This window comes from Kogia breviceps, chromosome 13, assembly GCF_026419965.1.
Source record: "Kogia breviceps isolate mKogBre1 chromosome 13, mKogBre1 haplotype 1, whole genome shotgun sequence".
NCBI classification, from domain to species: Eukaryota; Metazoa; Chordata; class Mammalia; order Artiodactyla; family Physeteridae; genus Kogia; species Kogia breviceps.
This window is the reverse complement of record NC_081322.1, coordinates 38614867-38631231: the sequence shown is the minus strand read 5'-3', so window position 1 is coordinate 38631231 and position 16365 is coordinate 38614867. Positions and strand designations below refer to the sequence as shown.

Sequence of the window (16365 nt, the reverse complement as noted above, 5' to 3'; positions counted from 1 at the left end):
ATGCAAATCAAAACTACAATGAAGTATCACCTCACACCAGTTAGAATGGGCATCATCAGAAAATCTACAAACAACAAATGCTGGAGAGGGTGTGGAGAAAAGGGAACCCTCTTGCACTGTTGGTGGGAATGTAAACTGATACAGCCACTATGGAGAACAGTATTGGAGGTTCCTTGAAAAACTAAAAATAGAATTACCATATAACCCAGCTATCCCACTACTGGGCATATACCCAGAAAAAACCATAATTTAAAAAGACACATGCACCCCAATGTTCATTGCAGCACTATTTACAATAGCCAGGACATGGAAGCAACCTAAATGCCCATCAACAGATGAATGGCTAAAGAAGATGTGGTACATATATACAATGGAGTATTACTCAGTCATAAAAAGGAACAAAATTGGGTCATTTGTAGAGATGTGGGTGAATGAGACTGTTATACAGAGTGAAGTAAGTCAGAAAGAGAAAAACAAATATCGTATATTAATGCATATATGTGGAACCTAGAAAAATGGTACAGATGAACCGGTTTGTAGGGCAGAAATAGAGACACAGATGTAGAGAACAAACATATGGACACCAAGAAGGGAAAGTGGTGGGGGTGGTGGCGGGTTGAATTGGGAGATTGGGATTGACATATATACACTGATGTGTGTAGAATGGATGACTAATAAGAACCTACTGTATAAAATAATTAATTAATTTTTAAAAATCATCACAGTGGGGACTGCTGGTTTCCACTTAAGATGGAGAAAGTTGCAAAGAGTGTTATCCTAACAAGAAGAAAAAGCTGGGTAAAGTAGAAGATTACAAAATTTCTTGAACCCATCAGAGAGCTGACATCTGAGAAACGGTCATGCCGACAAGTAGGAATGTGTATGAGCACAGGCCCACCTGGGTCAAGGCAGAGAGGAAGATGGGGCTCCCATCCAAGTGGGCCTTCTTTCAATAGATGACAAGTCAACTGAAGGTATAAAATTGAGCCACACTTAAAATCTTAACCTAAAAGCTACTTTCAGAGGATTAATATTTGGAGTTTGATTGAATTCATTAGTTATAATTTTTACATGTGGTTATATAACATATAAAACAATTCTAAAGAAAAGATCAATTATAGCTTTCTTTCAAAGCAAAACATTTCTAGAGGCTAAGACTCCTGTGAATAGAGTCCTATTAGAAAAAAAAAAAAAAAGACCCAATGCAGCCAAAAAATAAATTTAAAACGAACAAAAAGAGTAAGTACAGATATACTCATCAATATGGGTAATCTCAGTAACAACGTAAAGAAAAAGGAACAAGCCACACGGAAGTTTGATAACATTTTTATAAAGTTCAAAAGCAAGCACAACAAAAACAGTGCAGGGACAGATACTATAGGATGAAACTATAAAATAAGGGAACGAGAAAACCACAAAATTTCAGAGAAGGGTCCCACACATAGAGGAGTCAGGGGGATGGGAGCAGGAGGGCTATGCCAGGTCCTGCGGCAGCACTGGTAACGGTGAGGTTCTCAGTTGGGTGATGGGCACGTGGGGGCTTGACTACTAGGCTTCGTAATTCACATATACATATATTCTTATACATCAAATATTTCATAACAGCACTGATCAAAGAATATGTGGCTATTAAAAAATGTCCCGGCACCTATAAGACTAGATTAAACTTACTGTCAAAGTAAGAAACTTTAAGTGTAGCTCATTATACTTCCACATAGCCTAAGCCTGAGTCATGAAATCTTCCAGACATGGAGATTAACATATTATGGCAGACGCCTATTTCATTCTTCTAAGGAAAGTGATATTTCTCAACATTAAATGCTTTGAGAAAAAAGATGTAGGGATCTCTTTGATGTTAAAAAAATAAAAGGCAGCAAGAGATGAAGACACTTTTTTTGTTTAGATTCCTCCTTTTCTCACCAATCACTAAATACAAAAGTGCCCGAAGCTCAGATGGCTTTTCTGCTCTTTACACTCACTCCCCGTGAGATCTTGTCTAGCTCTCCGGGCTGATGACTCCTGATTTTATCTCCAGCCTCACCCCAACTCCAAATTCCAGTGTCATGCATCCAGTCACCTTCCTGACCTCTTACTTGAATGTGCAGTTGGCATCTCCAACTTAACCTCACAAACCGAACTCCTGGATTTCATTCTCCCTCCTAGTTTTCTCCATTCCCGTAAATGCTGGGGTCCCAAACCCTGGACATTTCTCAGCCCCTAACACCCCACATAAAATCTGTCAGCACATGTTGGTTCTGTCTTCAAAATGTATCCAGAATCTGACCATTTTTCACCACTACTATCATGCCACGTCACCAAAACCTCTTGCCTATGTAACTGCAGTGACCTCCTAACTGATTTCTTTGCTTCCATTCTTCCCTCTTTACAATCTATTTTTACACAGCGGCTAGAGTGATCCTCCTAAAACACAAGTTAGATCAAAATCCTCCGATGAGTTCTCACGTCACTTGGAGCCATCTAAAATCCCTCCCAAGTCCTTCAAGGTCTGACGTGACACGAGGCCTCTCTCCCATCACTGGTCCTCCTAGCTCACTTTAAGGCAGCCAGACCTCCCACCTGTTGCCCAAACATCCCCTGGAGGGCTTTGCAAATGCTGGGCTTCCTGCCTAGGACACTCCCGTGCTCTGCCTCCCTCAGATGTCCCGCAGCTGACTCCCTCACTTCCTCAGGTCTCTGCTTAAAGGTCACCAGGGACATTCCCAACTACTCTCTAAAGTAGCACTTCCACTGTTCCTCTCCATAATTTATGTTTCTTGTAGTATTTACCTTCGGACTCATTACATATGTATTATCTTATGCATATTCCATTATAAAATCTCTTGAGCAGTCTCTGAATATATATTTATAAATTATATATATAACCACTGAATATATTATGAATTGATTAGAAAACATACACAAAGATAAAATTTGAAAAGAAAATTTAAAATAATATATAAAGAAGCTTTAGTGTTTTTTCCTGCATCTCAGTGGATGTCTGTCACATGCCCTGGGCTGTGCACGCCACTGCAGAAGCCACAAGCTTCAGTTCTGCAGCCTGCACTTTCTAGCCTAATTTCTACTCTGAGATATTTCCATTTCCTTCAAAATACCCTTGCAATTTCCTGTGATTTTTGAAACCAACATTCTAGGGGCTTTGGAAAGCATTGTGTGAAAATGTTAAAGGAAGTAGCATGCATATTGGCCTCCATCCCACCTGAAATATCAGGGGCACACATGCTTTAATTACCTCCTTTGAATTACCCTGAAGGTATAATCTGCAACTCAGCTTTGAATGAATCAGGTTCCTTTTCAAAAAGGAAATCCCCACATTAAAAATGCAGTTTTTGGACTTCCCTGGTGGTGCAGTGGTTAAGAATCCACCTGCCAATGCAGGGGACACGGGTTTGATCCCTGGTCCGGGAAGATCCCACATGCCGCAGAGCAACAAAGCCCGTGCGCCACAACTGCTGAGCCTGTGCTCTAGAGCCCATGAGCCACAACTACTGAGCCTGCATGCCACAACTACTGAAGCCTGCGCGCCTAGAGCCCGTGCTCCGTAACAAGAGAAGCCACCACAATGAGAAGCCTGCACACCACAACAAAGAGTAGCCCCTACTTGCAGCAACTAGAGAAAGCCCGTGTGCAGCAACAAGACCCAACGCAGCCAAAAATAAATAAATAAATTTTTTTAAAAAATGCAGGGCTTCCCCGGTGGCACAGTGGTTGGGAGTCCGCCTGCCGATGCAGGGAACATGGGTTCGTGCCCCGGTCCGGGAAGATCCCACATGCCATGGAGCAGCTGGGCCCGTGAGCCATGGCCGTTGAGCCTGCGCGTCCGGAGCCTGTGCTCCGCAATGGGAGAGGCCCGCGTACTGCATTAAAAAAAAAAAAAAATGCAGTTTTCTCCCTGCACTTCCTCCAAGTAATCATCATTGTTTATGAGAGCTGAATCATAAGAACATAGTGGTAATATAGTAACCAAAAATATCAGATTTTTATGTGCCTTATCAAAAAATAATAAAACCTTGTAGTCAATAATTACTTAATAGGACAACAAATCAGAGACAGAGTATCTTAAGTCCTCTTTTTACACTCAAAAAAGGGCTTCATTAAAATTGTATTGGAAATAAAATACTCACGTGCCCCAATGTACTTTAATGGAACAAGTCTTCTGCATCATACCAAACCCCTGCATTTCTTCAGTATCATCAAAGTAGGAATTCAGAAGTCCTAGCCCTTCTGGTTCAGTAAATAAGTCAATTTGACTAACTCTGTAATCCTAAAAAAAAAAAGAAAAATGAATACATGTATACATGTATGATAGTACACCATGTATTAAACTCTACAGTAAGCTCATTTTTCTTCTTTTCAAATAATTAAAAGAAGCTTTAAATATACACATAGATTGCACAGATCACCTGCCACTTTATCCCTTTCCTGTTTTCACTCATGATCTAATAATACATGATCTTTCAGGGCAGACACATTGGTTTTGTCATGTATCTCAGTGCTACATTCAAGCAAAGAGCACCAGAAATGTATTTTAGAGTTTTGGAACATAGTTATTTCTCTCATTCTCACAGAGAAAAAAACAAACAAAACTTCTTCGCTTTCCTTGGTAACATGAGTTTTAGTTCCTTTGCTCTCATGTGACCGTACACGTCCAGGGATACTGGTTTATAGAGTGGTTGCACTTGGAATCTTCCTCAGCTGTTTTGTGCCCATAAGCCCCCTGTGGTAACTCTCCTTGACTATGATGTCGGCTTGGTCTAAGTCATAAAGGCAAAGGCACACGTTTATGGTGACTTAAATCTCTACACTTTAGTCACTATTCCATGCACTGCATGTCCATCAAACACTCTACAAAAGGCCTCTCTTGGCTGGGTGCCTGAGCCCTGACTGAATGTTTTTTGAACCTCTTCTGTGTTGCAGAGCGAGGTGAACTGAGGTACAGAAAAAATGGTAACACTTGGGTCAGTTTAGGGGCAGCTCTTTCAAACATTAACAAAAGGAACAAATCTAGTGAACTGAAAAGGTGACCCCCTTGAACATACGTTGTGACTTATGTTTATGTGTCAAGAAACCATAAACACAATCTGTAAAAAGTTACAATTCATCACATATCAGGAGCCATAAAGTATTCCTTCTCTTTAACATGACACCATTCAGAAAAACTTACCCCAAGGAAATAAATCAGAAAATGTATACATTATTAAATGCACAAAAATGTTCATGGCAGTATTATTTAAGGTAAGTTTTTCCCTAAGTCCCACAGTAAGAAGAAAGGTAAAATAAATGATAGCACATCTTATCAATGGAATATGATGCTCAGCTAAACCCCAAACCATATAATAACATGAAAAGCATTAATTCACCTTAGGTCTGCTATTATCAGGGGCAACAGGAGGCCTCTTTACCAATGTGCTTCATTGCCCTTAGCCCACCTTCCTGGATCCCTAAATCCCCACTCCACCAGATCCTAATATCTCCCCTAGATGCAAATCATTGAGAGACGTTACAAATGGGAGTGTAACCTTCAGGAAAGTGGTATGGAGAGAGAAAAAAAGGATTGAGAATCACAGTTTTAAAGGCAAACAACACTGTACCTGTATTATGATTACAACTATAGAAAAAGCAGATTATGATATAGCCAAGAAAGAGTAGAGAATTCAGAAAAATGAAGGGAGGACACTTCATGAGAGATGGAATTTTGGATGATAGTTTAAAATATTGTTTTATTACCAATAGTATTTGAGTAATAAATAAAAACTGCAGGTAAATTATCCCACTATGACATTTTAAAATGGTGTTTCTCGTGTCTTACATAAGGTTCATCACATTATGTACTTAAAACTAGTAAGAGGGCTTCCCTGGTGGCGCAGAGGTTGAGAGTCCGCCTGCCGATGCGGGTGACACGGGTTCGTGCCCCGGTCTGGGAAGATCCCACATGCCGCGGAGCGGCTGGGCCCGTGAGCGATGGCCGCTGAGCCTGCGCGTCCGGAGCCTGTGCTCCGTGACGGGAGAGGCCACAACAGCAAGAGGCCCACGTACCGCAAAAAAAAAAAAAAAAAAAAAAAGGGCTAGGTTATTAAGTAAAATACATTTGCAGATGGGAATGGGGGGCCGGAATGAGAAATCTACCTTCAGGATTTATTGTGAAAAAGATGACTAACTAATTAGAATGTTTCTTAGTTCTAATTCATTTAACATGTACAAATGTTTAAAATACAGAAAATACATCCATAAAACACCACATATTTGTCCCACTTTTATCATAAAATGAAACTCTCTCTCAAAAGAATTATACCCAGCATTCAATAAATATTTGCTGAAAGAATGGATGAAATCGTTTGCCTTTATTAAAAGCTTACTAATTTTACCTACCTGGACCACAAGTCTGATTGAACCAATCACCACAGGCTTAGCCGACTCTGCCTCGTCATCGTTTTTTTCCAAAATATCTTCTATATCCCAGAGACCAGACAGTTCCAATTCTCCCTCTTCTAAGGGGATGGAGTGTCCTTCAAAATTTGGTTTCTCATACAAAATCCAGCTAAGAATAAAACATGGCAAAACTATTAGCCAGGCTTTGTGAGAGATATTTTGAATATGCAAATATTCTGGTCAATAGCCACTATATATATACCATATATTAGTGGCCAATTTTCTATCAATTAAAACAGCATAAACTCTCCCTAAAACTAAAACTTCAGTGGGCATAATTAAGCTCTGATAACTGAAGAATTTTATCAGGATTTTAGAGAACTTTTGACTGTCAATATGAACATTATAGAGCTACTAAAGTTTTATAGAATTGCCAGTTGGTGGAGACTTAGTAGTATGTCAGATAAATGGACGTTTATTGCATTTTTTTTTCTTTTTATGTATGTAAAAAACACTTCTCTTGAGGGATTTTAACTTATATATTAGAACCATATCAATGGATATATTGATACAAAGGACTACTACATGCATGTTAATGGAAAGCGTATTTTCCAGTTTTATTGAGATCTAACTGACATATAACATTGTATTAGTTTAAGTTGTACAACATGATTTGATGTGTGTATATTACGAAACGATCACCATAATAAGTTTAGTTAACATCCACCACCTCACAGTTACAATTTTTTTTCTAGTGATGAGAACTTTTAAGATCTACTCTATTAGCAACTTTCAGATATACTATGTAATACTTTAACTTTAGTGACCCAGAAAGCATTTTTAAAGTATTCTTACCAACGACATCCAAACATTAAAGAAAAAACTCATGACAATATATGACAGTGCTGGTCTTACGAGAGAAGTCAACAAAAGTTGAAGAATCACTATTCATTAAAGACAAAATAATAACTTTCAGTTTTCAAATTTAAGAACAAAAGCTAATTGTATTTTTCTAATGAATATGTTGAATATACAGAAAAATATATTAAAATATCTAAAACCTAAGAGGAAAGATGCTGCATATTTAATCAGATGGAGACCTAAAGAAAAGCTTAATAATTTTGTAAACCATAAATGTCTAGAGCCCTACACTCTTTCTTTTAAACAAGTTTATAAATAGGTACTAAAGATAAGTATTTATGCCAGGTGATTTTTTTTTTAAAACCGCTTTTCTTTATTCAATTTCCTGTGTATTTCCTCAAAGCAATTAAGCTGGTAATATAATTGTTTCACAGTTTCTTTACTTAATAAAAACTACCTGCTGTCAAATAGTTAGAAAATAAAATTTAGATTAGTCCTTCACTGAACTGTCATTTAAAAAGTTAGCAAAGATGTTTTTTCTTATAGAATTTTAAAAATTCTATCAACACGACTATGACCTATCAACATGAGTAGTGCAATTTCTTATCAACCTCATTGAAAATTCAAAAACCAAAAGTATATTATGGACTCTGGTGCTCATTAGTCCAAGCCAACATTATGTGGGAAAAAGAAACTTATACTGCTGCACTTTTCTGATTTTTCTAACAACAACATGTATCATTCCTATAATCAGAAATAACATTATAAACCATATTTCTTAGACATGAATTTCTTTTAGTATTCACTATGACTAGTATTATCTGCCCTTTACATTGCTAAGGGCATAATTTAAAATAAGTACTAATGACCAAAACGGTAATTAAAAATGTGAAACACACACCCTCCAAGTCAGAAACACAAAGTATCACTCTTACCATCCTCTAACAACTTTTATGAGTACCACGGGAGAGAGGCTCCAAGAGCTGCAATCCTCAATGTCACTGAATACTTCAATGCACTCCTTTGAGATGTCGGGTTTACCGTATATCACCACCTAAACAAAGTGAGAGTGGTAGCATGTTTTACTGCACTTTAACAGATCAAAATGAAATCTAGCCTAGGAATTGAAAATAATCTTACCTTTCCAGGTCGGGGATTGATTTTATTCTGGACACTTCCTTTAAGTGTCTGTAATCAGATGAACAAAAACACAACAAATAATTAAACTTTATGTAAAGTCCTCTTTTCTCCTCTCATGATCCTTTAATATTGTATTTGCCTCGTATTTGTCAATTTGGAAACATGTCTACCTTGATCTATGCCAAAGGTGTCTTAAAACTCTCTTTGACGGGACCTCACTGGTGGTGCAGTGGTTAAGAATCTGCCTGCCAGTGCAGGGGACACGGGTTTGATCCCTGGTCCGGGAAGATCCCACATGCCGCGGAGCAACTAAGCCTGTGCGCCACAACTACTGAGCCTGCGCTTTAGAGCCCGTGAGCCACAACTACTGAGCCCGAGGGCCACAACTACTGAAGCCTGCACGCCTAGAGCCTGTGCTCTGCAACAAGAGAAGCCACTGCAGTGAGAAGCCCGGGAACCTCAATGAAGAATAGCCTGCGCACAGCAACAAAGACCCAAGGCAGTCAAAAATAAAAATAAATAAATAAAAATTTAAAAACAAAACAGAACAAACTCTATTTGACTCTATTAAAATAAGGGCTTTTTTTCCCCCTCTAACTGTATTTGGCATTTCTATTTCTGCTCATTTAAATGCCTAGGATACTTTCACCAATCTGGCAAGTTCAGGGCGCAAGAGCCAGACCTATGTTTTACATCAGTTCACAGAACAAGAACTCAGCTAAGAGATTATAATTCAAACAATCTCAGTATAATTTCAAATAAACAGAGAAATTCTAATGGATTAATCACATATCTAGAATGAGCTGAATCCATTTTATGTGTTCATATACATACCTTATCTGAATCTGTAATTACTGTTTTTTCATCACATAACTAGTCTAAATAAAGTGTTTATGGTATATTTCACAATGTACATTGCACATGGTTACTTTAATCCCTCCTTTTTGATGAACAAAATATATTTTTATATGGCTCCAAAACTAATCATTTTCAAGACCATCTGACCAGTAAAACCAGAAATGCCTAAGATAATAAAAATAGTAATTATACATGTAAAATTATTATAAAACATGGACTACTTTCACTGCTGAACAGGATGCCTATTCTAAGGACTGCCTTTCATCTGATCGCTCTTGCATCACACCAGGGTGGAATATGCCTGAAAGACCATAGGAAGGGCCTCACTAGAGCATTATTACAGATTAAAATGCCATATGCTTATTTATATATGCACATTTCAAGAAGACAAGCTAAGGAAAAAGCCTGATATTTAAATAAAATTCAGGTAAGACATTAAAGGGAGAATAGTTATATAGTCAACAAAGCCCAAGGTGTAAAGAAAAACAAAACCAAAAAAAATTTTTTTTTATCATAAAAAGGCCTAGAGAAAGTATAAAGTACTTTGTTTCTCCTTTTTACTCCATTTGATTGGCTTTTTCAAGGGACTCCATAGGGAACTGTATATTCTGTTGTCAGACTCATTGTCAAATAAGAGAGGCGATCTAAGAATGATTAAAAAGAGAGAATAATGCTGTACTGAATGGGAAGTGGACCAGTGGCAATGTTGTGCTTCAGAGAAATACTCAAAAATCTTAGGATTTCTAAGTGCTATAGCCTGATTCAGTTTTATCTGTTTACAGCAGTGGTTCTCAAAGTGAAATCCAGGGGTCCCTGGAGGGTCCCCAGTAATCTTGCAGGGAGTCCATTAAGTCAAAACCATTTTCATAATAAGAAGAGGTTATTTGTCTTTTTCACTTTCTTTCTCTCACAGGTGTAGTGTGGAATTTTCCAGAGGGTCCATGACGTGTGATGACATCATTGCTCTGATGGCTACAGGAATGTACATTTGTATGATCTATTAATTTCTAATATAATAGATGCCAATAGGCATAACCCATATCAACAAAAACTCTTTGAGGTCCTCAATAATTTTTACTTTATATCTACATCTATGTGTGTGTGTTGTGTGTATGTGTGTGTGTGTGTGTGTTGGTGTCATCCTAAGAGTAAAAAATTAGAAAACTTTGGAGCAGAGAGATCGAGTCTCTGATGGAAATCCAACTATACATTTTGAAAGAGCTTCCAGAATTGCATTCCATGATAGGCTTGTAGCAAAAGCTAATACAACAAATTCAAACATGGGGCAGTGCCCTGCACAAATGAGGAAGGGGGCAAGATATTTTCTGCCTGGATAAACTGTGTTGGATGTTGATCTACACTTGCCAGGTTGCCTGGTTCACAGACTGGGCAACAGGAATACAGAGGCCCACGCCTGTTTCTGGGCTTAGCAGAACTGAGCTCTAAACCTTATCTGCCTCCCTCTTTCAACTTGAGTATCAAGCTTGGTAACGGAAAGCCACAAATACACATCAAAAACTGAGTAAAGAAAACAACTTCTAGCAGTCAGATAAAAGAAGATGGAGAAATCTTAACTGTTTCTCAAAATGGTATTTTGCCATCCTTTCTACTCTGTTACAGGAAAGTGCCAACGCAGACCAAATTCTTTACTCCCCAACAGCTTTGCAGGAAAATAATATTTCCCTAATGAAAACTAACTCCAGATAAAGAGAAAATACTTTATCAACCATGTGGGATAAACGTTTATTGCTACTAAGGGCAAGAAAGAGTGAATCTCAAAGTACAAGAGAAACGGTTAGGAACAAGATTCCTCGGTGGAGCCTTTTCCAGATAAAGGAAGCTGCTTCATAAATGTTCAAAATTCTAGGTATAGTATTGAGCATTTTTACACAGAACTAGGGAAGAAAAAACACCTTGTCTGTCTCTGAGCTCTCAAGGTACCTTATCTACACCTTTCACAATACAACACATAAATTCACAAGTGCCCTAAAATATTTGTAGCTTATTTTCCTTGCTGGATTACAAATGCCTTGAGAACAGAATCCAAGTACCTTTTCTCTTGGACTCTAAAATCCCTTGTACATAGTAGGTTTTCAAATATGTGATGAATGAATAAAAAACTATCAGACACGAGCATAACCATTTTTAAACAAATAACATGAATTGCTCATGTCCCCTTCTCCTCTGACTTAAAAGTAAACCACATAAATAATACTATGTTGCTACTTACTGTTGTATCTGATGATATTCCAGAAAAAGAAATGCTTGGGTCAAACCGGGTGGATTTGAAAAGACCGGGGAAGTCTGTGTCACTGCTTCCAAAGCTCGGCAAGTTCGACTTAAGAACACTTTCAATATGATTAGCCTTTTCCATATCACCACTGTTCTTCAGTTTTGAAAATTCAGAAAATGTAGGTTTTGGCACGGGTAGGTTGCTTCGTGAATCCAGATCTTTTCTGGTTTCCTCTTTTTGCAGGTACTTTTCCACGGAGCTCGGACTTTCCAATCCCGAATGAGACGTATCTGACGAGTTGAAATTGAAGACCTTTACGTTGCTGGGTAGCAGACTTGGCTGTTCTTTCTCTGAACCACAGGGTGGGGCACCCTCAGCCACGGGCTGTAACTCGGAAGTCCGAGAAAGAGAACTGTTGTGAGCGGTGTTGAAAGATGTGGTCATGGTACTGACTGATGTTACAGAGGGAGAAAAGATTTTGTCTTGTGGTAAAGAAGATAACATGCTTGAGAAAAGGGCACTTTTTTCTAGCCTCGATCTCTTGACTCCACCGTTTGTGACATCTCTGTTCTCCTTGTCATTTACTTCTGGAGCCGCCAGAGGCTCGCCTTTCCCATTAGTGCGAGTTTGCAAGGAATTGAAAAGGACGCTCTGTTCGGTGGATGAACGTTTGGGTCTCAGTTTGGATTTGGTGTCAAGATTCTGCATCAAATGTAAAGCCAGTGACATTTCTGGCTGGCCTTCCTTTTTCTTACCCAAACCAAAGGTAAACACGTTGGGATCGAACACCTTTTCTAAATTGTCCTCATGAATAGGAGGCATGGCGAAGTGAGGGGCAGGGGAGTTTGGCATCCTGGCCTTCTTTTTCTTCTGGGGCACACAAACTGCGCTGTCCATCTTTTTTATAATCTCAGTGAATTTTTCCATATCAGAAGAAGAATCAAATACACTATCATCACTACCAGCAGAAATGTTCAAAAGGCTGGCAGGACTGTCCTGGCCATTTACAACATTTTGATTGGGTCTTTGAGGGGTTTCTAAATGATTTCTGTTGCCAGTGTAATTGGTGGTGCTGGATTCAGTCTTCAGGGGTTTTCCATTGCCCTGAATAGGCAGAGTTTGTTCTGACTCGGGCGGCATGACTTGTGGGCCAGATTTTGCTACATGTTCCTCTGTGCAATGAATGTGTTTGGGTGATGGGCTCTTATTGCCCTGTACTTCCTCTTTCTGGGGAGTACGACTTGCAACGGAAACCACTTCAAGTTCATTATTGTGACAGCTTGGCAACTGTGCTTCTCTAACTTCAGAGCTCTCTGAGATGATCCGAGAGTGGACATCCTTGGTGTTCTCCACAGGGAGCGCGAAGGACCTGACCTGGACAAGGACCTTGGATGGACACTCATTTCCCATAGCTGCCAGGCTGTGCTCTGGGGACAAAGGAGGGCTTCTTTCTCCCGCTCCTCCTCCTGCAAGTCTGGAGGAGGACATCTTCTCATTATTCTGATGAGACACAGGCAGAGTACATCCACTATGGTTTTCTGACACTTCTAGATCAGTGCACGGAAAACTGCTTACAGGGGCTTGAGCACATGTGTCTTTGGGATCATCCACAGGAACGGGGGCAGCCAGTGAAAGAGAAGGCCCATTAGATGACCCAGCTGGGTGCTGTGAGTCAGAAAATCCATCCTGTGGCTTTGGTATGGCTGTTGGAGGTGAATCTTTGGCCTCAAGAATGGCAGGGCTCTCTTCTGCTGTATCAGCCATATTTTCACATTCAAGTCTTTTGCTGTCAGCAGCCTTTGAGTCATCCTCTCCTAAGAGCTCGTGGTCCTTAATAGGAATCAGAGCAGTAACCACTGGTTCAGAAGGGCAGCCAGCATCTGTTTGCCCATCTACCTTATCACCTTGGTTAAGCTGAGAACCAGCAGTCTCCTCTTCAGGAACAGTAACTTTGGCTTCTGCAGAGGTTTCCTTCCCCAGCACACCATTCTGGTGACTATCTGGCATCACCTTCTTTTTAGGCTGCTCCATTTCCTTGGCTTTTTTGGCTAAATTCAGCTGTGCCCTCTCGACAAATGTTTTATTAGAGGCAGGAGTGTTCCTCACACCTCGAATGTCAGTGTGTCTTGGGCTACTGTTTGCCCACTTGTTTTCAAATAAGGAGATTTTGGTGGCAGTGTTTCCTTTGTGAACTGGCTGGCTAAATGGATTATGCCCATTTCCCGAACTGCCAAGATTCTTAGGGGTTTTAAGATTTAGTTCCACATGTTTGGGCTTGGCAGGGCTGCAAGAATAAAGCAGCAAGACAAAGTTATTAACCTGGGTTTTAAAGTGAACATACCAATTTATTACAAAACTGTGAAAAGCCAATATCTTTCTGATAGGTAACATTTTTTATGAAACTATTTTTAAACAATTCTAAATATACTATCAATTACCTTTAATGGATGTTTCGCTTCCGTATGAGGGACGAGAAATTATATGGCTAAGAAAGGCTAGAGGTGAGAGGGTAACAAGTTTTCTAATAAGTTTATCATGTACCTAGTAGATAACTACAGTGCTTGGCACTAGAGTTGGGACTGAAGAACATTAGAACCAATTTAAATACTTCATGCACGCCCATACTTTAAATATGTAAATGACTTCCCCCAAAATAAATTGTGTATTTTTGATAACTTTTTTTTACATTATCTCAAAAGGGAGATTATAAAAAAATATTTATCTATTACTTACCTCTTTGGATAGTTTATTCCCTTCATCCTTCCCCCATAAAATTTTTCTCTGACTATACAAGTGTGCTCACTATAGAACATTTAGAAAATATAAAGACAAGAAAACCACTCATAATCCTACCACTCAAACACTATCCCTGTCAACATTCTAGTATACTTCCTGTCTTTTTTGTATGCATAGGGAAATATTTTCAATAGAATTGAGATTAGTCTGTTCATAGAGTTTGGTATCTTGCCTTAAAAAAAAAAAAGAGATTTAACCTTATATTTAACATTTTTAACATTTTTCAAGTTACTAAAAATTTTGAAAAGTCTTCATAACGTCTGCATAAAAATCCATCATATAGATGTACCATAATTTACTTATCAATTACTCAGTTGTTGGTTTTGCCACCATTCTGGGGGCAAAGAGAATCTCCCTTCTTTCTCACGTTTCTTGGGTATAATTGCACCCTAATGTAAATTTTAAGTCTTTGAATGTACACAGTTTTCTTTCTGAGGAAAAAGATGTCCTCTGTCTCTGGTCCTGGCTATTATACCAATTATCTGTGCAAACTTGGTCAAGCTACCTTAACTCTCTAAACGCTACCTTCTCTACCTGTAAAAATAAACAAAAAATTAGATAGTTTAGAACATGTGTGTGTACTGGTTCACACACATACACGTTATCATTGAAGATATTCTGTGGTTCTCTTCAAGGGCTGCAACAGGGGACAGTAGAAACTGGGGGATGAAACTGTTGGCCAACCACCCTCCTTTCAACCAGAATCACTCCTACTTATCTGTTTTATATATCACTTTTATATAAGCTTTCCAAGAAGAACAGACTCCAAAGCTAAAAACAAAAATGTCTAAATCATTAGTCTAGTGGTTTATAAAATGTAAGAGATAATACCACTAACATTCACTGACCGTCAAGCACTTTCTGTGGCTTGTCTCATGTACAATTTTACACATTCTTTTTTAAGAGGAGGAAGTTGGGGTCTAGAGAAGGTAAGTACTTTGCCTGAAGTCACACAGCTAGTAAGTGACAGAAGCCAGGTGTTCTGGTTTCAGATGCCAGGCTCCCAACAACTTTACTATGCTGCTTCCCCAGATAAGACTAGATTCACCTCAATGACCACCTCTGGTTCTTTCCAGCTTTATGATCCAAGGAGTCAATAAATTATCAAGAGAGCTTTAAGATAATCATAATTTAGAGGCCACCTCGACAATGAGAACACAAAGTAGGGAAGCATTAACATCTCACACTGTCTCCTGCACGGACTCACTGGCCTTCAAGAAGGCTGGGCCTGAGGAGCCTTTTGAAGGAACAGGCAGTAGGACCTTGGACGAAGACACTTTATCCTTCTGGAAAAAATGATTAGACTGAGAAGACTTGAGATGGCCTTCCCAAATACAGCATTAAGAATTAGATGTTCATTTTTAAATTTTTAATTTAAATACTAAATTTGATACATTCTCATGAATTTCTCCTCAGCATTGCTTTACCCAATATCTCCTTAAGATATCTAAGCTCCCTCACAGTGGGCCCTTATCTGAAATTTAAAAGCAAAATTAACTTACAAGCACTTCCTTAAAGATTAAATTCTAAAACCAGTGAGATGATTAGAAATAAGAGAACTTACAAATGCTATCAGTTAATGAGGGATGTTCACATAGCAGGGAATATACATTAAAAAAATTCTCACTAATCAGCTCAAGGAACAGTCAAATACCAAAGTAGATCTTATGATGTAAATGGAAAATGCTCCAGGTTAGCCAATAAGCTACGTTAAGGACAGGACACACACATCTGCACATTAAAGATTTACACCAAGATCAAAATACATTTTACAATCAAACTTTCTGTGCTATTAACTTCTGCTATAGAGTCACTACAATTAACCTGGTTCAAACTGATTAAAAGGAAGTCTCCTATAATTCACGTTGTAACGCCTTCATTAAGATGTGGGAAGGGAAAATATCCTGGAGTTTAAGAAGCCATGGCTATAATATGAGAAGAAAATTCTCCTTATTCTAAACATACCATTTTAAGAATCTCAACATTCAATACTTGGTAGAACTGAAGACATAATTTCTCTAACAGCATCAAGAAACATGCTGCTTCACAGTTATTATTTTTCGGGGATATAAAATGGTTTTAACTATAAA

General features: G+C 38.7%; 1 protein-coding gene across 1 annotated transcript in view; it reads right to left on the bottom strand.

Annotated features, from left to right (window-relative positions):
• The window catches only part of CRYBG1 (crystallin beta-gamma domain containing 1), a 193408-nt gene that overhangs the window by 39764 nt on the left and 137279 nt on the right, over positions 1 to 16365 (bottom strand). The window contains exons 4-8 of the mRNA XM_059083840.2: positions 11477 to 13763; positions 8389 to 8436; positions 8184 to 8302; positions 6388 to 6556; positions 4143 to 4282 (exon numbers count right to left, since the gene is read on the bottom strand). Of these exons, the coding sequence (XP_058939823.1) occupies positions 4143 to 4282; positions 6388 to 6556; positions 8184 to 8302; positions 8389 to 8436; positions 11477 to 13763 (2763 nt within the window). The remainder of the gene's footprint in view (positions 1 to 4142; positions 4283 to 6387; positions 6557 to 8183; positions 8303 to 8388; positions 8437 to 11476; positions 13764 to 16365) is intronic.